The following is a 22943-nucleotide window of genomic DNA, read 5'->3' on the forward strand; positions in this document are numbered from 1 at the left end:
ATTTCTGATGCATAACAATTTCAGCGAATCCACTGATTATTACCAAGGCACACCTAAAATTACAGTTCCTTCTCATAATGTTGCAATGACGTTACATCAATTCCATCTTGATCGTTCTCCATCGCTATAGGTGGAGCATGATGCTTAATACAGGGAGCTGGGCGCAGTGGTAAAACGCCAGTCTAACCGAAAATCAACATTTGAAACAAGCACGGTAAAAATTCACTTTTCTTACCATCCTCTCGTTTCCTCTTTTCGCCATTCGACCGCGGAATACCCAGAATGCCATTGATGGAGTAAGACCCCACTGGATCATTGGAAGCACTGGAAACAGGTGGGGAGGTTGTACTTGGTACTGAAAGAGTAGAGTAAGAGTACTGAAAAGGAGACTCAGCACCGCTCATCAGCTGAACAAGACCACTCAGGATACAAGAGTCTACTTATGGCCACAGTATGACTGGATGAATGTCCACCAAACCACGAAGCTGTTGTGTCGTCTTCCATATACACCATAAATAAACGCTAATTAGTCAGTAAAAAAATGTAGGCCTTCACAAAAGCACCTCACTTTCGAAAATAACATTTTCAAAACATCAGAACTCATCGCCCCACATTGCTATAGCTGGCAGTGACAAGTACTCAAGGAGAAAATCTACACAAATATTTGCTCTTCGACAATTTTATTGTCGATGCGTTGGGCTGTAAAATCTAAATGCACTTGCATGTATATACAAAGCAAACTGGAATGACAGCAGAGGGTCTCCGTACCTATGGTGTGACCAGGAGTGGACAGCGGTGTTCCGTCTGGCGATGGATGAAATGGCTGCTGAACTTTGGTCCGAATAATCCTGCGGAGTAATCATAGTAAATTTGGTATCAATACCATGACTAGAACCAACATTCTTTCAATGAAGCCTTTCAATGTCCATTTCGCAAACAGTAGGTACGCATGTGGCTAACTGTGTAATATTTATGGGGAAAGCCTACGGTTTCTCAGCCCCTGGGTTTGCATCGGATATCTTGAATGTATGTAGCATGGGGCTAAGCCCTGCCTAACAGTAACTGGAACCTCCCTCAAGCTGCTAATGCGATCCTGCTTCTCAAATGCTTTTCATACAGCCACTGTATCTTTAAGGTGTGATTTGGGGAAAAGACTTCATTGCACTTTTGGTCTGAATGATCTTGCAAACAAAGCATGAAATCACATCAATTCACCTCAATGATCAGCTTCACTGACTCTACCTGCTCCCCACTAATCAGCTCCCTCCTATCTCTCCCCCATTCTTTCTTGGAGGGGTTACACAGGTTTTGGAGACTCTTGACTCCCTGCTTCCCAGATCAAACATCTCTGTAGAACCCAATACCCACAAGTGCCAATGCCGACGAGGTTTTATTGATCAAGGATAAAAAGTTGTGGATTAGTCACACAGGCAAACAGATGCAAATAGAATGCTATAAATTACATGTGACAGTAAAGCAATAGAGGCTTACTGCCTTTGCACAAACCTACACCAGCATTAGATTCCTGTAATACGACTAGCACTTGACAGGACAGAGGCTGCTGTCACAATAACTTCGGAACTCTGAAAGTATTTATCATATATGACACGATTCCAGCTTCGAACCGGAATTTAAGATGGTGGTGATGGATCAGCGTCACCTTAAATACCCCACAATGACTGGGTGCCTTCCGCATTAGCTTCAGATTGTCCGAAAAATACAAAATAAATTTCACGTTAACGAGTCATAGATCATTGATCACTATCTGTAAAAAAAAAACGTATTCTGCTTCAATAACCAGTAATGAATGTTTTATAATGATTACGATGTTAATATATTACATTTATATATACTCTCTACATCATAGTTTATTCAGTCCAATTACTTTGGAATTCCCTAAGTCTCTGATTACATCGTCCTTGTAGTAAGGTGACATAAACTGCTAACTCTTTCCAGAAGACACATATCAATATTTTATCTCGATTTCCATTTCTCTCCATAACAATTATTTCCACCCCCCCCCCCCCCCCCCGCCCCGAGGTGTGTGAGCAGAATATATTTGGGGAGTTTATTTCGTGCTCTTAATATCGAAAAAACAATTTGGGGAGGGGGGGGGGGTAGATTTATGACTTGTTGCTGGAAATCCCCGGAAGAGATATCAAAACTGCTTTACGTTTCAATCAATAGCATTGAAAGCCAATGAAGACCTTTTTCCAATGAGAGAAACTGTAATATTTGTTTACGAAAAGCCCGGCTGTGACGAAGAAACAAAGTAGAACCCCATCGCCCTGTAACCTTTAATAATTAATGCTGAGAAGATGTGTTTAAAGCTAGAGCATCCTCCTTGGTCCGCAGACCCGAGGTCAGTTTCCTTAGCGTGCAACTCTTTTGACCTGTCATACAGCATTTGCACTCTTTACTGCCATAGAACCCTAGAGCGGAGCTGATGCTGATCCGAGAATGTCGGACCAGCTTCTCTCGAATACGTCAGTACAGCTGACATGACTCTGTACATCTAACAGGGGAGGCTGGTCTGAGGGTGCGTTCTGAAGTGACAAGGACTGTTCCACCCAAAGACGGCCTCTATAGTCCTCTCTTAAATGACAAAAGGAAAGAAAATAACTGCTGATTTTCCGTGGATCTCTAATGACTAATTGATAATCAGTTAACCCGTGGTCACTGTAAAAATCACACTGTATAACATCATCCTCTGTAATGCCAACTCATATACATAAAAATATAGCAATACATTTTTTCCCTCCGCTTGGCACTGAGCCAATGTCAATGTTAAAAATACAGACTTAAAAATGTGACACTGATATGTTCAAATGGAAAAAATGTATAATAATAAATAAAATAACTGTTTTAAACACAAAAAGTAACAATGAGAAATATTCTACAAGTACTCAGGCATGATATCAACTGCATGCCTGACATAGGCCAGTGATACATTCAAAAGCAGCATCGATTTCATCCAAAACTTCTGCCAACTACTGTGCATCTTTTAGAAGCCAGTCTCCCATTATAAAATGACAAAAGTCCCTGATTAATGGAAAATAATCCATTCAAGCATTTTTATTTGTGATATTTATTTCTGATTTATTCAATATTTTCTGTCAGCTAGATACACTATAATACTAGTTACACGTAAATAATATTACATTTAGATAATAATAACGATAATAATTTTCACAAAGACGTGGACTACTTTCTGTCACGCATGGGTGTGGATCTTTTAAGATTAGCCTTAAAAGTTGAGAAATAAACCCGCACGTTACAATACATCAGTGGCTGATTCAGAATAAGATATATTTAACAGAGCTCACAGTTCTGTGAGAAGATTAAAAAAAATATCCTTCAACTTCTTATGTTAATAGAAATACATTTCTTTGTATTTGCATTTTAATTTCCCACATAAACAAAGGCCCGTGAAGTGCTTCATTTCTAAATAGCGAGCTTGAATTTAATTATAGAGGTATTTTAATGCCATTAATGCACATTTTAAATGTATCACATACATGTGTCGGAGCCTGCTCAAATTGCCCTTTTTTAAGCAACCACGGTGCATGAAATGAATTTTTTCAGCCTTTCTTTTTCTTAAAGATGTCTTGTGTGAAGCTGCCCGCGCTCTCCCATCAGCTCATTAAAATGTAATGCAGATACCGACTCTATGGAACACTGCTTCCTAACCAAAGTTCATTACTGGTGTTCTCGGCTAGGGGGTTTCTCGACGCCGTCTTTCGTCTTTCGCTGCCTGCCTTCCTCTCCGCGCACCCTTGTCCCCTCTTTAGTGAAATATGGACGCTCTCAGGCCGTTTGCCGCCGCGCCTCTTCCTTGGCAAACCGGCCCGCCTGGCAAAACGGAGCTCAGAAACGTACCGTTTTACCAGGGACGTTGCCTTGTGCTCACGTGTCTCAAAAGCGTCAGATTTCACGCGCACCGCGACCAAGTATAAAGCCTGTGTGTCGCGCGTAGCACGTGCTTCTATGTTCGCGCAGTTCCGCGAGTTCACACTTTTTACTTTCTCGGAGCGTTTCGTTTCTTGCCGGTTGTCTGTTTCATTGCAGTTATTACACACTCTTAATTTTACGACTGAATCCAATGCTCTTGTACAAACTATGTAAACTACCTTAATGGCCAATAAATTAAAGTTAAAAAAATTTAAGTGTAGATATGCACATAGGCCTACTTAAAATTCAATAAAATGGAAAATCAAATCAAGAAGCATATTATATATAATATATTTAAATCGATGTTCTGTGTCTTCTGTTTCTCTGGTCATAAATAAATTGAATTTGCTGCTCCATTTTTGTCCCGGCGTGTGTTTATTTGAAAACATAACTGCAGTAACACAGCTCGTTCACAATATCAGAACGTTCCTTCCCGACGCTGCGCCACTTTTCCCGGTCCCACTGTATCTGATTACAGAGTATTGATCGGTTTTCATCCAGACAGATGTGATTTTGGTACCCTCAGTCTTAGACCTGCTGCTGACGGTTGAAAGATTTGGGATTGAATTGCACAACTGAGACCACCCTCGGCGTATAGAAAAAAAAGCACGCATTTTGCTTTTTTCGTATTTATCATAATAGAATAATCCCACACCAAAGTACCAGCACACAGAAGCGCGTACACACCGCTTCTTACTTTGGTTAGCCATGACACGTCGCCAAATAATGTACATACATACACTGAAATTAATTTCCAATATCATTTTCTAAATTATATATGAATAATTAAAATCACCTGACCTAATCGCTAACAATTTAGTAATTTTAAATAATTTGGCTACTAAAAACATTTTACTGGTAATCGCATTTCAATAAAAACTTCGACCTAATTTGAATAATTTTCAATAATATACAATGGTCATTACACTTAGGATAAATGCATAAAAAGTAAGCAGATTCATGCCTCATTAACGCAATATACAAATATAACACATTTAGGTAAATTTAGCACACAGTGTTATTATATAGGCATAAAGGTGATACTTCCTGTAAGCTTGACTTTGATCGCATTCATTAAGAAATATAATAAAGAGACGTGAGTTCTTATTTTTAAATATTTTTTTTTCACTCACGTTCTAGTTGGGGTCAAACTTTTGGTAGCACTATAATCGACCCATTCCCACACACACACACACACACACACACACACACACACAAACGCACGCACTATGAATGGTAAACAACTGGCCAAACTCAAAATGTAAGCGTACAACTTTGATCTACAACCAATGTACTGCAGATGTATAAACGAAACTACGATAAGCTAAAGTACATTTGTTTTACCTGTTGATGGATGACACACTCGGGACCGTGTCATTGTCGCAGATGCCTTCTGCCAACAGTCGGTCTCGTATCTCCCAAGCGAACATGGTAGGATTCTGCCGTTTGTAGTCTGCGATTTTATCCACAACCTTAGGAGTTGCGACTTTTGGTTTGGACCCTCCGATTACTCCCGGCTTAATGCTCCCAGTCTCGTAGTATCTGTAATGAAAACTAAGGAATGTAAATATAGTTTGAAAGCTAATTGCAGGCCCGGTTTATGCAATGTCATTATGTACCGATTAATAAAGCGCCGCGATTAAATTTTTTTATTTTGTAATTAAGTGTTGTTTCCACGATTGATGTAGGCTATATTTGCATGCCTTTATTATGAACTTGACGCAGCGTCTGTTTTCAGCTGTAATTAAAGTAAAATAACCAGACCAATCGGTTATGTATTACTTGCAGTTAAGTGACAGATTTACTACGGCTCTACAACAACTTACAAGACAAGGTACCCATACAAATATGAACAGGATTAACTTCTTTGATACATTTCTGAACATGTATTTTCTGCAGCCATACTTTGAACTAACATGCTCTGACCAGAAAATAGCTAACTTTCCAATTTGAAGCACAAATGAATTACATGTGCGGTCGATACAGCCGAAGTGTTGGTCTCGATAGATGTTTTCAGTCTATGCAAAATAAGGTTATATTGAAAGAAAAACGTGGGTAGTTTTCTTACCTTCTGTTTAAGTGACTCTGTGGCCTACGGTTTGGCCTTTTAATGTTTGTGATTTTCATGTTTAAAATGTAATTCATCCAAATAACTTTGTTGGACTGTTAAACATAGATTTTACTAAATATAGGATGGGATACCGATACTTCATTCTTCTATATTGCTGTATAGGGGACATGCCTCATTGATATTATTATCTAATATAAAGATAGATATGTGTGTGGAATAGGCATGTGGAAAAAAAGGAAATAAGTGTATGATGTATGACGCAAAATTCTTATTTCTCCTACCTGCCAAGAATTTTGCTGACGCAGCCATGGCTGACCCGTAGTTGCCTCGAGATGTCACAGGGTCTGACTCCCTGGTGCGCGAGCTCTACAATCCTTTGCCTCACCACATCAGGTAGGGGTCTGCCATTCACAAACACCCCGCCTAGCTGGTTTACACCCCCATGCCCTATATGGGAGACAACAGTACATAGAGAGAACCATAACATTACATACATTTTGTAGAGAAATTTGTTCAGGTTCTCTCATTAGTTAAGGATGGACACGGTCACGTTTGATCCGAATGCATTTAGTTAGAACAAATTCTTGAAACCGTCGGACAGTATTAAGCCATTTGCAAGACTGTGGTTCAGAATTTTTACATGTTAACTCTATTACATCAGAACTAGACTTTAATAATAACAGTAATAATAAAATACTACTAATAATAATAATTTTGCACTTGCAGCACAACACTTTAAATAACAATTTTAAATTTGGATTTTACTGAAATACATTTCTGTGATATTCGTATACATGCATAAGGCTTACAGTCATTATCTTCTTGTAATTACGGTAAGTATGTTTTTCAAAACCCACTGAAGTCCCAGTAAGTGATTTTTATACACTTTTCTTGTTTAAAATATTCCGAAGCTTGCTCACTTGCAGTAGGAAGGCATTTGTTTTATTTCTTCTTCGTGCCAAAATAAGGCCTTTTTCGTTCAATTCTCCCTGAAAACTCCCGTGTAATACAAACAGCTGAGTTTACTTAAACACTTCGATAGCATTCATTTTCTAAATAAATTATTAAAATAGCCGAAGACGTTATAGATTTCGGTTTGAACTGTAATAAAGGCGCGTTACATTTTCCTCCTATACCAAGCGAGCCAAGCACATGTCGCAGGTAGGTTATTAAGTTACAAGCTGTTTAATTTTCCTTGCGCAATTATTATAAATAATTAAAAAGAGCTTTGATTACTCATATTACAAATTATTTAGAAAAGGCATGATTAGGAATTAATTATTTAAAAACCCGGTGGAAAATGGTTATCTCCTTGAAAGCCTTGATATCGTGTTGGGTCATATTATTACTGCTTCCTAGATCATATTTTTAAATGAATAATCTCGATAATGTAAGACACTATAGCTCGGATTTTTCCAGATACAGGAATAACAATTACTATTCTGTTTAAATTTACACTGAGTCCACCTCTATCCATTTAGTTGTATTTTTTCTTGCAGAGTTAAGGTGTGAACGTTTCACAAATTTATCCTGAAAGAAGTCATTGAACACGGGGTCTTTCTGAAAAATACTAACCTCTTCGAATACTCGTGAATATACTCCATGTACACGCTATATATTTGAGCATATTTTAGACAATATAGCAGTTTTATTGCAAATTATAGAAATGTATATGGTTAGGACTAAATATTTCATAGTATTTTGCCTGGCAAGAGAATATACGTTCAATATTAAGCCAATGTATAAATTAATATATAAACAGAAACAGCGTTTTTCCTAGACTTAAATAATCGCATCGATGTACACACATTTCGTTTAATAATTTGCAACGTAAAGAAATTTATTTTACCTAATAGCTAATACAATATATAGGCCTACATCGGTGTGTCAGTTTTCTGAAGGAAATTCGCATGGTGTCCTTAATAATGAGCTCTATGAAACCATATATTTCATCTCAGAAGGTACAGAATTAAATCGTCCTAAGCCATAATTGAATGGATTATAGTGGTATTTAATGCGTAAACTCGGAAGCTACCATGGCTTATGGAAAAATAAACACATTTAACTGCGCAGAAGGCAAATATCCACATCAAACTCCTTTACTACTCACGGTGCATCGCTGTGAACGGATCTGCTTTGCAGTGAATATCCATTGGATAGCAAAGAAAAGAAAGATAATCAATTGAAGTCGCCGTTTCGCCTTGGTAATGTAGCTTAAAAGTCAAAGAAACAAAATTTGCGCTGAGACTTTTAAAAACGGCGTTTGCTTTTGAAGGCAACCGATCAAAACGTAACTTCTACAAAAAGTTGTCTTGCGTTAATCAGTCCGTACAACGAAGATATAACAGTGGTTTGTCAGGTGAAAAACATGACCGACACTTCTCTCAAATGCATGTAACAATTCGGCATTCGCAAAACATGATTCGTTCAAACGTTTTATCGCATAATGACGAGATAAGACAATGTATTATCAATTCGTCTTCCTCTGTCCTCTATTGAAACTGCGGTAGAAATTCCTAGATCCCGGTGGCCGTAGCTGGCAGGTCGCGAGCTGGATCAGATATGTACAAAGATGACAGCAAAAACATGGAGACACCAAAATTGTCTTGTGGTCCTCGGCTCTTCAAGAATAGGATGTGCCTGCCGGAGTCTTTGGGTTGAGAATGAAGCCCCTCTGCTTGTGTGTGCGTTTCTAAAAGCTGCACCCCTCCCCAGGTCCCCCTGGCTTATATGGATGACTTGTCAGACAAAGGCAATAGATTCCAACACTTTGTGATTCGCCAACGCAAAAAACTGGAGCCCAAATGAGGAGGTTCCTTCATCTGCCACTTCGAAAGGGGAGGGAAATGAACAGGGAATTGATTTACAGTTTGAGATAAGCGTTCAGAAGAAATAATAATAAATAATCACACAGGATAATTTTTAAAAATATATATTTTTTACTAAAATAAAAACACTTGTTTCATTGGTGTTAATGTTTGACAACTGGACGTTACTTTTGTATTTGCCCTTATTTCCTTCCGTTTTAATATCAGCAACATAAACGACAAATATAACTGTGTCATCGCCTTAACAATAAGGCTAAAATTATGTTACAAGCACCATTAAGGTTGTAATGTTTTGCAACGACACTAGATCAGGAAGAAGACTTTAAAGAACATTGGAATATTTTATATTTTCATGTGTATAATTACCTTAATGAAATATAGATATGCGTCATTATAAGTCAATGACACTTATCTTCTAAGCAAAGGAAATATGCCTTTGAATTGCAAATATTCGAAGCAATGTGGAAATATATACACAACGTAATAGAATATGGGAAATTTTGAATGTATAAGCATCGGGTTCTAATACTGCTAAAAATCACAATTTTGTAAAACATCTAATTGCAATTATGTCGTTATCGTCAGATTTAGAAATAGAAAATAGTATTTGCTAGTTTCCACGTTGACTTCCACTTCTGTGCTGTGTGTGGTCCCTCTCTGTAGATGGCGCTCCTTGGATTCATTTGTCTCACTTCTCAGCAATAAGAGTTAAGGAGGTAAAACTGTCACAAGGTAACTCCACGTAGTAGTAGGTCTGGTAAGATAAATACATTTTTTTTCATCTTTAACTGGCGACCTGCATTAAGGTTAAATAACGCTATTATAACGTTTAAAAGCGTTTTATATTTTGTAACATTAATTTCGTGATATAGTGTATTCTAATAATTCACCGATTTAACTATTGCGTACAGCTTCTCAGTCACGCGGTTTAGACACGTTGGCATGCAGTACACTTTTAAGTCATGTCAATATGTTTTAAGTAACTGCAAAGAATATAGTGAGACTATTGTTAGCTTTCGTGTACCCATAGTATATACTTACTATGAAGTGTATTTTATTCTTGGTAAAATTGTTTGGATTGTTTGGCGATGGGGTGGGTGGAGGGGAGCAATTTCAACATATATGATATATTACCCCCTAAAATAACAGCCACCTATTTCTTTCTTAGGCAGATCAGAGATCCTTACAGTTTTCATTAACCTTTTACAGAAGGAAGTACCCCTTATTTCCACTTCAAAGGACCTACACGTGACTTCAAAGAAAACAAGTTTTTGGTAGTTTAAGAACCGTTCGGCTTCACATCCTTATATTGTCGATAAAGTAATGAATTGCGCGCTATTTCATTCAAACCGTGGTATGTCTATTAGTCACATGTTAAACTGTGTTTCCTATTTCCGAGTTTCTCTGAAAAAAAATGTAATGTATTTTCTGTGCAATAATAATAATAATAATAATAATAATAATAATAATAATATTGCAGCCATTGTCGCATATTAGTTTATTGTTATTAGTGGTTGATATTGTTTGTCATGATGAAAGCAAGCGAATTGGAGTGCATAAAATAAAAATAATGTATTTAAAGAACTCTTTTAAAAATCAACCATCACCTCTTTAATCCAGTAAGAGGGGGCTGCCGTTATTTTAGTTTATTTATATATTTATTTATTTATTTATTTATTTGTTTGAGGTTCGTATACTGCTGGTGAAATTGCCCACGTGCAGAAGGTTCGAACGTTGGATTTTTGAGTATCTCACAGGGAATGGACGCCGTGTCTCGCGGTCTGCCTTCCAGTCAGGTTCGGGGATGATTTTTCTTTTTGTTACTGTTTTTGGAGGGAGCTTCTGGTACAATATGTAGCACCATAGGCTGTAATTTCACACCCCACTGCACATAACCCCTAAAGCTACTTTTTCTATAAGACCCCCCAATTCTCTTCCCCTCTGCCCTGCTGCACTCTTCTATTTCTATATTATTATTATTATTATTATTATTATTATTATTATTATTATTACATTGGCCTGGTCTAGTGCAATAACACTGCATTTTTAGTTGATGACTACGAACGTTCCAGTTAACCTTTGTATTTGTAACGGTACTTTCCTCAATTTAAGTGCATCTGCCACTGGTACGGCACGTGCGTAAAGTCTTGGGCTTTCTGATCGGTTCCTGGGTCGACATATAACCCCGCTTTTTAAAAGGGGCCAATCCATTCAAAACCGACACTAGGTCAGGTCCTCTTTACCAGCTATTCAGCGAAAATTAAACAAAAGGTTAAATCACTATGCGTTCCCAATGCCTCACTTCCATGGCTGGTCTCTCATTTATCTGACTATTAATTCTGTTGCACTTATCTGTCGCGATAGTTAATACACAACAGACTGCTTCACAGTTAATACCTGTTTTAATTCATTAATGTCATACACCTATCTGGTGTACTTTTGGTGTTTTCTTTTCACCATAGTCAGACCTGTAATAATACTAAAAATGATATTTTTGAACAGTAAAGCATTTTTCTTTACTTTTTTTAACCCTTTACTTGCAACCTTATGTGTGGTTATGAAAAACGGGTTATTTCAGTTATTTGTCTTTCTAAATAAATTAATCGAGTAAAAGGTCTATAATTGTCAAACTGTCTTGGTTAACACTCATAAAGTGTTAATATTGCTGTATTAAATATTAATATTATTGTAATCTGTGCGAACCTGGGTTGTGTTTTTACATTGCATTGTTTACAACTTCCCCTAACATTCAAAATTCATTCAGATTTTGCTGTAAATATATAAAGATACATGTTTTAGATGGTAGATGATGTATTTACTACCAAGAAAGTAAAGTTACGTTGAAAGTCCTTTATTCTGATAATAAATAAAATACAAATTTGGCAACTGTAGTTTACTTGAACTATGAAAAGAGTTGTTCTTCTATATTCTTATTTATAGTCACATATATGCGTATATATATGTGTGTGTGTGTCTGTATATATAGCAAAACTATTTTAATAGAATGTTGACGCCTAATTAAAAAAAATGTTTGCTAAAGTGACAGAAAGCCATTTGTCTTTAGCCTCAGCTGCTAATGGCCTGTGGATAAGTGGAATTGAGAGTGAAGGCAGTGGGGGAGAGAGAGAGGGAAAAAAAAGATAGGACGGAATGGGGATCTCCTAAGATCGGACGAGCTCCGGAACCGAGAAGCTGAAACCCTTCTGATCTACCCACATCCATTCGATCATATAATCTTTCCAACAGTAGCAAGTGAGGCGAACAGTCACGAGCGTCCAATGCGGTAAACTCGGGGATTTCGATTGTTTTTTTTTCTCGAGCCTCTGTTTCATGTTTCCATTCACCTTAATATTATTATGCCAACGTCACCAATCGATATGGCGTTTCCCCCCTAGACCTGTCGTGCTCATCAGTTGGAAGCTGGCATCATTCGTTGTAAGTTGAACATCAAACCTTACAGAGAGATTATTTGTATAAACCTTTTTTTTTCCTGAACTGCTTGTCTGGACCGTATAAATGCTGTAGTAATAGCTGTACAGTAAATTATGTTTGAAAATGTTACACCTTGGTTATTATTAAAAACTTTACTTGCATGTGACAAGAAAACAATGTAAAAGGCGTAATCTGTGCTTTTTATTTTACATGAAAGAATGTTATTTTTACGGAATTTGTTTTTTTAGTGTTTTATGCTCATTATTTTTGACGATAACTTACGATACTTGTTAAGGTATTAACAAAACATGCAGGGTTTTGCAGTGTTTTGTCAAGGCCACTGGCCCTGGATTTATTTTGATCTGTTGCAAAATTCATATTGGTCGATACGTTAGAATCATTACATAGCGATGCATGCAATAATTTGATCGTTATATTAAAAATGTTCAGAATTGGATTTTTACATATATATGTGAGCCATTCTCTCTGTGAGCTGCTATTACGCGAAGACACGTCTTCAAGTTTCGATATTATCAATATTTTTATGCATGCATACAGATTTTCTGTATTAATCAATGCTCTCGATACAAACCAGTACTAAAAGCATGCGGTCTTAAAACTAACGCGCTAAACTGCTACAATTGTTCTCAAACTATGGGGTCTCATTGTCTCAGTTTAAACCGATGACGACTTCAAAAATATTAATTATTAAGGAGATTCTAGCGTTCTGGACAACACAGTGTATATATGGTACTTTACTTGGAAATCAAGTTAAATTAAGACGAATATATAACACTTCACAAGGTTTATTGCTTGTAACAATTACTTATATATGAAATAAATTCAGATATTTTCCCTTGATGAGTAAATACATACAGGTTCTGAAAAAAAAATGTTTCAGACGGACGTGGTGGGGGAATGTAAAATTGTAGCCCAAGCCTCATTCTATTAGCTACGTCCTTTGATTGCATATTCATGTAGTCTATAGGGCGAACAGATGGACCATCAATTTAATCTATCCTCAACAGCATCAGAGATTGATTTTGTACTTGCTTTTAATTTTGCAATAATTAATTAGATCATTACAACTGTTTTTCATTGATCTTCCCATTATAAACCTAAAATTAAACTGCGAATTACGAATAATCTATGTTTTCAAGTAGGTCAATTTAGGAGAGTGTACACAATAGAAAATATGTCAAATCACCTTAATATCGTTTCATGTATTGTCCTAAAACTTTCAACAAGGCAGTGTTTTCAACAAGGCAGAATTTGCAGCGATGTATTTTCCCATTCTTGTATTTTGAGTTCAGGATTATGGCCTATCATGACAGCAATATTTATTATAATTTTTTTTTTAATCCAGGCTACAAACAATTTATGTTTCCCCTATGTGTGTATGTGTGTGTGTGTGTGTGTGTGTGTGTGTGTGTGTGTATATATATATATATATATATATATATATATATATATATATATATATATATATATATATATATATATATATATATATATATACACACACATACAAGCATGTCTATGATCTACACAATAATAACAAAGGCAAAATCAACAACAATACTATACCATTATTATTATTAATAATGCACTGTAACCCTGTGATGTTACTTATTTATCATACACATCTGACGCCCCAAGAAGTTTAGCATCACAAAATAAACAAATAAACTGTCAGTGTAAAGGAGAATATTGTTATTAGCATCACTTAATAGAACAGTTCACTATTATCAAATTAAACCAAAGTGTGCATGCAGCCCATATTAAAAATATTTTCGTATGGTTTGCGAAATTTGAATTGGAATAAATTAGAGATCGTGTTCACTAAACCTGGTAATCTTACTGAGTTGTGAAAATTGCCTTGATAATTCTGAGGATATTGTCCCTTCCCTGTAATACATAACTACAATGACGAAATGTAAATGCAGGCCCTGTGTACTTTTACAACTACAATCTGTAAACACATTGCAGGAAACGTCCTTACATTTGAGAAGGGATACTACTCGCGGACGAAGCGTACATACTTCCATCGTGGAACTTCTAATTGCCAAATAACAGGTTTTGGATTGCGCTGAATGAAAACGTAGGAACTGAAATAAAACGTGACACTGACGACTGTGATGGCCAGGTCACCTACACTTAATCTGCGGAACTCTGAATGATGTTATCGCGGGACAAAATCGTCATCTTTCGGCAACAAACACGCGAGCTCACATGATTCGTAAGAAGCGGATAGGGAGCAGCAGGGTAAAAATAGAATCCATACCTGATCGCCCAGCGCTAGGAGCCATAGCTTCTGTCTGTCTAATGGTCCGTCTCTTTGATGCAGCTCACTAAGGCCGGCCTCCTGTGCTCTCCTCCCGGCTGGGCGTCTAGTCTTTTCCCGTGGTTCTCAGAAGCTATGACCGATCATCCCAAACTAAACGATTTAGATGACTACATAAAAGGAAACGCGGTTGATCTGGAAATTAAGAATATAACACGACGAGTGTTTAGAGTGTTGTAAAAAGAGCTAAATTAAGGAACGTGCCTTCTAACATTTAATATAAAGAAAATGTACTGAATTTCACGTTGTACCTTTTTCAAAGTAAATCGAAAGCTACGATTTTATGTTGTTGTTCTTGCTACTATTATTATTATATTATCTTGAATATTTACATTAAGCATAGTCCTGCATTATTTAGCTTTTAAAAACCTTCTCCCACATATATGAAAGTTTAACCCAAAAAGTTCAATGACGAGTAGGGTGTTGCAAAGACTGATTACAGAAGTAAGCTGCCTATTGGCTGAACTCAGGAATGAACCTGCAAGTGAAGTAGGAGGATCTATTTAATCTTAAATCACATCTATACAAATAATAATATTGGAGAAGTAAATGACAGCGGAATCTGTTCGATATAATTGTCTTGACGGTTAGGCGACAGTTGGGCGTATTCAGAAAATGATAATTGAATTCCGCAATGGAGCCAGGAGATGATTTAAAGTTTATGGAGTTTGTGGAGGCGTGGTTCGGATGTGTAGATGTGTGATTTGAAGACAATGTAGAATTGTTAGTCTCACTGTTCGTTCTTTGACCTATTAGTAGGTCTATTCATTCAGTTTCACATAAGTGACCTGACGTACTATTACTATAATTTTTAAATATTTATACAGAAGTACATAGCAATTAGACAGTTGTAATTCTTTTCTTCCTTGAAAACGCCTTAGAGATATCGATATCATTTGTGTTATCTACATAACGAAAATAGGTGTATGATCGGTACCGGAGGATTATACCGTGAAAAGATGATAATACACACACAAATATAAGAGGCGTTCAAAAACCTCTACAAACAAATAGACTAAAGTATTATACATAAATATATCATTTATTATCTAAATAATAATGATAATGATAATAATAATAATAATAATAACAATCATATTTTAAGCATAGTTAAATATAGCATTGAATGGTATCTATCTATCTATCTATCTATCTATCTATCTATCTATCTATCTATCTACCAGTTCAAACATATGGAATTAAAACAGGTTATTAATAAATATCATATTCAGTATGTATTATTATCATCATATAAATCAAAAAACAAATATTCTATCTATTATTAAAATATAACTTTCATAAATGTTTGATCGGAAAAAGAACTACGTTATAAAGAGCAACTCTCATTAGGCACATATGCAGTATTTTTGATATAAGAAAGTAGTTTTTAAATAATTATGAAGAAGGTTATGATTTGTAATGTATTTGTTGTGTACTGGCCTTACAGCATGGAATTATAGATTGTGGGTTGTTATCCTACTTAGTGAAATGTACCTTTTTTGGCCAAAATATGAAATGATTTCTGATTTTTTGGACATTTCATGGAAACGTGCATCAATTTACATCGCCAGGACAGTAACATAACAAATAGGCCCTATATATATATATATATATATATATATATATACATACATACATACATACATACATACATACCATGGGCTCTGAACGACAAGTGAAAATTAGGTGAAAATGCATTCAGGTTAGATTACTTTAATAAGACTAGACTTTGTTAAATTACTTTTTATACCCTAAGCGCAAAATCAGTCAGAATGTGGAGTTAACCGAATTCTTGCAGCCCCAGGTCCAGCAAATGATTAGCCAAAATTAACATATAATTTGCATTTTAAACACGGGAAATTAAAAAAGATATTGCTGAGTACACGAAGGCCTATTATTTCTTTGACTTTTTTGTCCATGAACACGCTCCGATATCATTCTCCCATCTTCCTTTTAATTCCCTCCTTCTTCCTCTTGTAATTATTATTATTTAACCATTATTTTAATCATATTGCAGTTTACGGAATAGGTACGCATCAAGGGACTATTTATAACAGTTTATATAAAAAATAAATAAACGTGTATGTTGTTGTAATGCGCATGTCTTGATCAAAAGGTTTTCTACCGTTTTTAATCTGCTTGCACTTTACATCTGCATTAAGCAATCAGTTAATGCGCTGATAAATTTTTCGGATTATATTCATAATATCTCATTACTGTAAATATTGGATCATAAACTTGTTTTTTTCCTACCTGAAGGGGCGCTGTAATTCATGAATATTGGAAGCTTAATTCTTATTTGTACAAAACTCGGAAAGGAAAAAATGGAAGCGGAGAAAAAAACGGAAGAAGAGAAAATAGATTGTGCTTTACTGGTGGATTTCAGAGATTTATTTGTTTTGTAGTAAGGAATCCATGATAAAAAATGTTGCATCAGATGCTTCAGTTGTAGTTTTCATCGACTTTAACGGAAGTGAAAACAATGTAGTCTATGTTTTATCACTCTTTTGTATATTAATAAAATTCTAACATGTATGGTGTGATATTCAATAAAAATGTGGGTAATGTAAAAGCTGGGCGATATTATTGTCTTATTTGTCTTTTTTTCCCCCTCCGATTTGTAGTTTCACTCCCTGCCCGGGTCACGTGCGTTTGAAGGTGCCCCCACAGAGGTACCACTTATGTAACATTAATAGAATTAAAAGTAAGGTCAACGTATCCCTTATATGTGTCAAAACTGTTTACCTGAAATTAATAATGAAACAAAACGAGTTCACCAATGAGCGGACATCACTCTAACATCACCGCATCATTTAAGTTCGTTTTGCTGCAGATTCGGCTGGATCAAAAGCACGATGGATATTTATGTGTCTAAAGGTATATGAACACCTTGGAACCTTACCGACACTCGCCAATTCTTTGCCTATACAAACCATGTGAGGTTCACACTTTTTAAACTAGAAAATATTGTCCGTCCAATTCATTTAATTTGGACTTCTTAGTTTCGGGTAAGTATGATGCACCATTGCATATAAAATCATTGCATATAAATAATTTTTTTCTTATTGCATATAAAATTTCGAGGAATAGTCCTCTCTGCTTCTCTTAGGGCCAATTTAATATTCAGCTTTTATTCCTGTGTGATTTAAATAAACATCATTAAAGTCCCACAACACGTCAAAGAAGTTCATACAAAATGCAGATTTTCGGGTAATTATGAAATGTGCCCTGCAGTACATGATTAAAAATAGGAATGTGTGTACATATTTGGACTGATAAAATATTCTTTATGTTGCTCTTCAGTAGGGAAATGAACGCAGCCTATACCCCACCCTGCCCCCAACAACCCTCATCTCACTTTCCAACTGAATAGTCAAAGGTGTGTCTTCAGGAAAGAAGAGAATGTACTTACTAAAATTGCAAAGGAAGGCCCCGGTTTTGCTGGTACAGTACACGTATCACGCCGGGCACATAAAAACGAGGAGTGCGCTTTTCTCATTAGCGTCTCCACGTTATTTCCAGTGGTTTAAAACACAAGCACAGACTGTAATATAATTAAATATTTACATGGAGGAAATCTTTGTGATTAAACCACTTTAGGTTTCTTGCCTTTTGCTGTTTTAATTTCAAGCTATTACCGACCTTAAAACCAACCATGGAAATTTGCCTTCACCCACTTTTAAATTCTGGTTTTCCACTAATACATTTTAACCGCTAGATGAAATAGTTCTGTGGGCCACTGGACGTACTTGAATCAAGTTTGTACGGTGTGGACTAATAAACTGGCTGATACGTAATCATTCCTTTAAATGAAAGATCTGAGTGCCCTTAGTGTGTCCTCCACCGGCGTTTGTCCAAATGTCGGGTCGTTGAGTTTTCCGACAGCTTCCCTATCTATCTATCTATCTATCTATCTATCTATCTATCTATCTATCTATCTATCTATCTATCTATCTATCTATCTATCTATCTATCTATCTATCTATCTATCTATCTATCTATCTATCTATCTATCTATCTATCTATCTATCTATCGAACTTTGTTCTGAATGTATTAAGTGATATGTAATATTTCCTTACTTTGATACGGGGACTGAAGAATTCAATCAATCAGCGTCTAAGTAATTTCTTATTTTTAGCATTGTCCCTGTATCGGCGTATTGCAACGGACCAAATTCTGATTTAATTGATCGGTTAATCAATTACCTAATTTTGCATGGGGTTATCCCGTCAAATTAAGGATAACGTTATAACTTAACAATGTTTGCAATTCATTTATAGCAGTTCCAACGTTTTCCCATTCAATCAATTTTAATAAAGACTTAATTTTGTCGACCCTTTCCAATGGTTAAAAAAAGTTTTATAAAGTCCCCCTAAAAATAGCGAAGTCTTCAAACTTTTGCGTATATCCACAAATTCACTTTTGGGGACAATATGCAAAGAATTTATTAATTTGGTTGTAATAATACCAGTTGCTTTGACAGTGTTTTTTTTATTGGATTCCGTCTTTTATCCGAAGTCATATAACATGCCGTTATGCGATACTGCTGTTTTTCACTTTGTATCTGAACACCAGGAAAAGATCCGCAAGAAAACACTCGATAGGAAAAATGACCGCCTGAGCTGTTATAACAAAATTTGTGTCTCAAACAAATAAGTGTTCCACCGAAAAGTACTATATTTAATAGATTTTTTGGTCTATTGATCTGAATTTTGTCGTTTCAGATATATTTAAGCGGTGGAAAAAGTCCCTACAAAATGTTTGTTAACTAGGCAATACAGCAGCTATAATATTTTAATGTTGGATTTTATAGCTTCACCATGGTCTATCGTTCTTGTGAATATTCTAATATCGCGTTTTTTATAAGTTACTCTTCTGTTAATGTTCCAGTAAGTAAGTTTTATTGTCCTCCTTTGATTTTTTTTTTGTTCCCCGCGCGGTTAACCTATGGTGAAGTTTATTCTTCACTATCCAATTGCAGATAAAGGGGGCAGCTTAAAGAGACGCGCACTTTATTTTAAGTGCTGCTACGTTGTTCATTTTTTCTCCCAAGATGCATTTCACTTATGACGCCTTCCTACGCCGTTATGCTTTCTCGTTTTAATGCGTTGCTCTTTAACAGCGAGCTTAACTTGCAATAACGAATAGATTTAAAGCTCACTTCCTAATACTTCATTTTGGTAATGCCGCCTATATGCCGCTTATTGCTTGTCATTCACATTTAACACCATCTTCCAGTTGGATAGAGGGGGTGTTTTTCCCGCGTGGATTTCCGTTGCTGCAGGTAATGACACTGATAAGAAGAAACTACAGTATAGTATAAGAAAGCTGCATATAAATATACGGATATTATTATTTATTTTTTTTACTTTTTTTTACATCCTTGCCAACATTTATCAATTTTATATCACGGCTTTATCCATGGAACTGAAAAAAATATGGTAAATAGCATTGCCGACATTACATGCAACGACAGACAAACCATCGTGCACCTGTGATATAAGCCAATTTCCCATTTGACTAAATCCATACATTTTAATGGTCACCTACCTATAGGTACTAGGTTGATTAATGGAGATGACTGTCTACCAGCCTGAGGCAACACAACGTCGTTGATGGCATTTAAAAGTTCTTTTATACCACGTGCTCTGCTGTACATTAGATTTTTTTTAAATGACATGTAAATATCTTAAGTGGTATCGATACTGGTCATCAATAATGAACACGTATGATATGTTTGGATGGAATCCTTTTACCCAGCAATCCCTCTTTCCATTCTTTCTTACCTAAATGTCCACCGTTTGTGATTGTATTTAAAACGGCTTTGCACCTTTGTCAGCCACACAATCCCATCTCTGCATAATCTATTCGCGTGTGTCAGCCCTCAGGCTGACCAGGGGAGTCTCAACCCAGCTGCCACTTTCCAAAACAGACAGGAAACAGCTTCCACAAGCATGCCCTCAATATGGGGAACGGTGCTTCTGTCCAATCGGCCCACGGCAATCGTTTAGTCTTTGTTTGCCCCCTGGCATTTTGTGGCGTCTTTAAACTAGCCAGTGACTGTGCGCGGATAATGCGTCCGACAATTGGATCTGGTAACACTGCGAGCCTGCAATCTTTCGTCAGACAGATTTATGATTCTCATGGTTATCGTTAAGAGGAAATTAGGTTTATTTTGTTCAGATGCTTTTCTGTGTTTATTTTCTAAGGTCATTTGTCAGAGCAAAGTAAACAAACAAATAAAAATATTAATGTCCCATATTTCACCGTGGAGGTCTACAGAGTAGGTTATATTACTCTGCTTATATGGCTTAAGAAAGGAATATTATATGAGTATATAATAGAAGTTTCATTTACTTTATATGATCTCCATCAGTGTGTTTGTGTGTGCGCGCACAACAATGTGAAATAAACTAGCATTTAGTATGATGTTATGCATTTTCATGTTAATTTTTGAGCACCCTTTTTAGTAGATTTACGATGTCCATGGTGTCCATTTTGTGACGGAAACCCCCCGCATGGAAACTCGCATAAACACAATATTGTTCGAGAGGTCCTGCTTTAAATGAGTGCCTGCTTTGCACTAGCATTGGTATGCTGTTGTATTGTAGGTGTGTCGGTACACACATACTGCCCTCAGCCTCGCGCTACGCCCGAGCGGCTTCCACGAAAGCTTCTGATCCTCCCGCAAATGCATCCTGTCACCTTCAGTGGTGTAATGATCATGAAAATTGTGACCTTGATCTATGGAAGGCAATAATGTGACGAGGTAGTTCCCACCCCCTCCCCACATACTTTTAGACTCGCGCGACGGTGGACTCATGGCGTGGAGTAAACTGAAGGAGGGATCCAAGCAAGATTGTTTAGGGGGGGGGGGGGGGGTGCGGGGGTCTGTGTCAGCGAGGCCATCGCTCTGCCGAATTACGTCTGGCTAAGTCGTCGTGATTAAAGTCCATCTCCATGCAGATTGAAATGCTGGGAGATGTTGATGAAAGAGGTTTTCCGGTATCAGTAGAATTTTATCGTTTCACTCCCTTACATTAGCCTGCTCTCAGCTCCTCCATATCACTCTGCTTTTTGGATTAATGGTCTGGTAAACATATTACGCCCCATCCTCCTCGGACCTCGGAAACATCAAGCCCATTCTAGCGGGGTGGCTTCAGATTGTGCCACGATCCTTGCAGCATTTACCTTTAAATAAGCTTTTACTTTTTCCCTTCTGCTGTTGAGGGACCATTTGTGCACCGAACACTGTTATGGTCTGATTGTTCGGTCGGATTCGTTTCCCGCTTAAACGCTACATCACTGTATTATTATATTTTACTAGCCATTAAATTATTGTACTTTTGACTTTGATATACTGTTGCGCTTGAACTTTATCTGTTTTGTTTTATTAGAGGTTTGCTACAGTTCCCCATGAGTGAAAAACTTAAATTTAGTTTTTGGTTATTTGGTCACCATTTTCATAATTTATAACAACCAATCACGAGTCATGTAGACTTCTTGTAGCTTTTAAAATGATATCATTACTATACTGTGCAATGAATAATTAAATAAAATGTTCCACTGATGGCTGCTTGCAATAATGTAATATTGATTAAATTTTAGGAATTGTTTTCCTCAAAAACTCTATTTCTTCTTACGATAGCTACTTAATATTTTGAGTAGACAAATTATACGGACTTATGTAAGGATATTACTGCTTCTGTACTGCTTTGTGTCGACCATGGAGGTTGTGTGTCAGCTCGCTAGTATTGCGAAACAACATCTTCCATAAATAGTGCCAGTAGAGGGGCATTTCACAAGCTCAAAACAGCCCCCAACGAAGTAAAAATCCTCGGAACCGAAAAAGTTGGGAGAGTGGCGCAGACGTTATTGCAAAGCCCCCCTCGCAGTTTGGGGAAATCCGGGCCGTGGCTGCGACATTTTTCCATCCTGCCCTCGCCAGCTTTTCATATTTAAACGAGCAAAGGTTTAATTACCAAATGATGACAGTGTCATATGGTGCCACGATGGCGCCGGGCGTCTAATGAATGCAGAGGAGCGAAGGATGTGCAGGAGACACTGAGTGACAGTGGGACGCAAGAAAGCAAAAAAAAAAAAAAGAGCGAGAGAGTGAGAGAGAAAAAAATTGCCAGAGACAGTAAAACATCTGTAATTTGCAATTTGCTGGTGTTCAATGGTTGCTCATGGATTAAAGATTTAAAACTATTGTCTGGCAGATGGAAGAAGGAAAGAGGGGGAGATTCCAGAGCTGCACATTTACATGTGTACATCAGCAGTCTCGGGATAATCAGAGGGGAAAAAAATAAGCTG

General features: G+C 36.7%; 1 protein-coding gene across 5 annotated transcripts in view; it reads right to left on the minus strand.

Moving 5' to 3' along the window:
* LOC125715807 (paired box protein Pax-2a) overlaps positions 1–8783 on the minus strand; it is a 30133-nt gene extending 21350 nt beyond the window's left edge. The window contains exons 1-5 of one of the 5 annotated variants that reach the window (XM_048987757.1): positions 8133–8783; positions 6304–6469; positions 5296–5505; positions 769–848; positions 236–355 (exon numbers count right to left, since the gene is read on the minus strand). In XM_048987757.1, coding sequence (XP_048843714.1) covers positions 236–355; positions 769–848; positions 5296–5505; positions 6304–6469; positions 8133–8175 — 619 coding nt within the window. In that variant the 5' untranslated portion in view covers positions 8176–8783. The remainder of the gene's footprint in view (positions 1–235; positions 356–768; positions 849–5295; positions 5506–6303; positions 6470–8132) is intronic. The other 4 variants (XM_048987762.1, XM_048987760.1, XM_048987759.1 and 1 more) reach the window with 4 other exon arrangements.
* Between the last annotated feature and the right edge of the window lie 14160 nt (positions 8784–22943).

This window comes from Brienomyrus brachyistius, chromosome 20, assembly GCF_023856365.1.
Source record: "Brienomyrus brachyistius isolate T26 chromosome 20, BBRACH_0.4, whole genome shotgun sequence".
Classification (NCBI taxonomy): Eukaryota; Metazoa; Chordata; class Actinopteri; order Osteoglossiformes; family Mormyridae; genus Brienomyrus; species Brienomyrus brachyistius.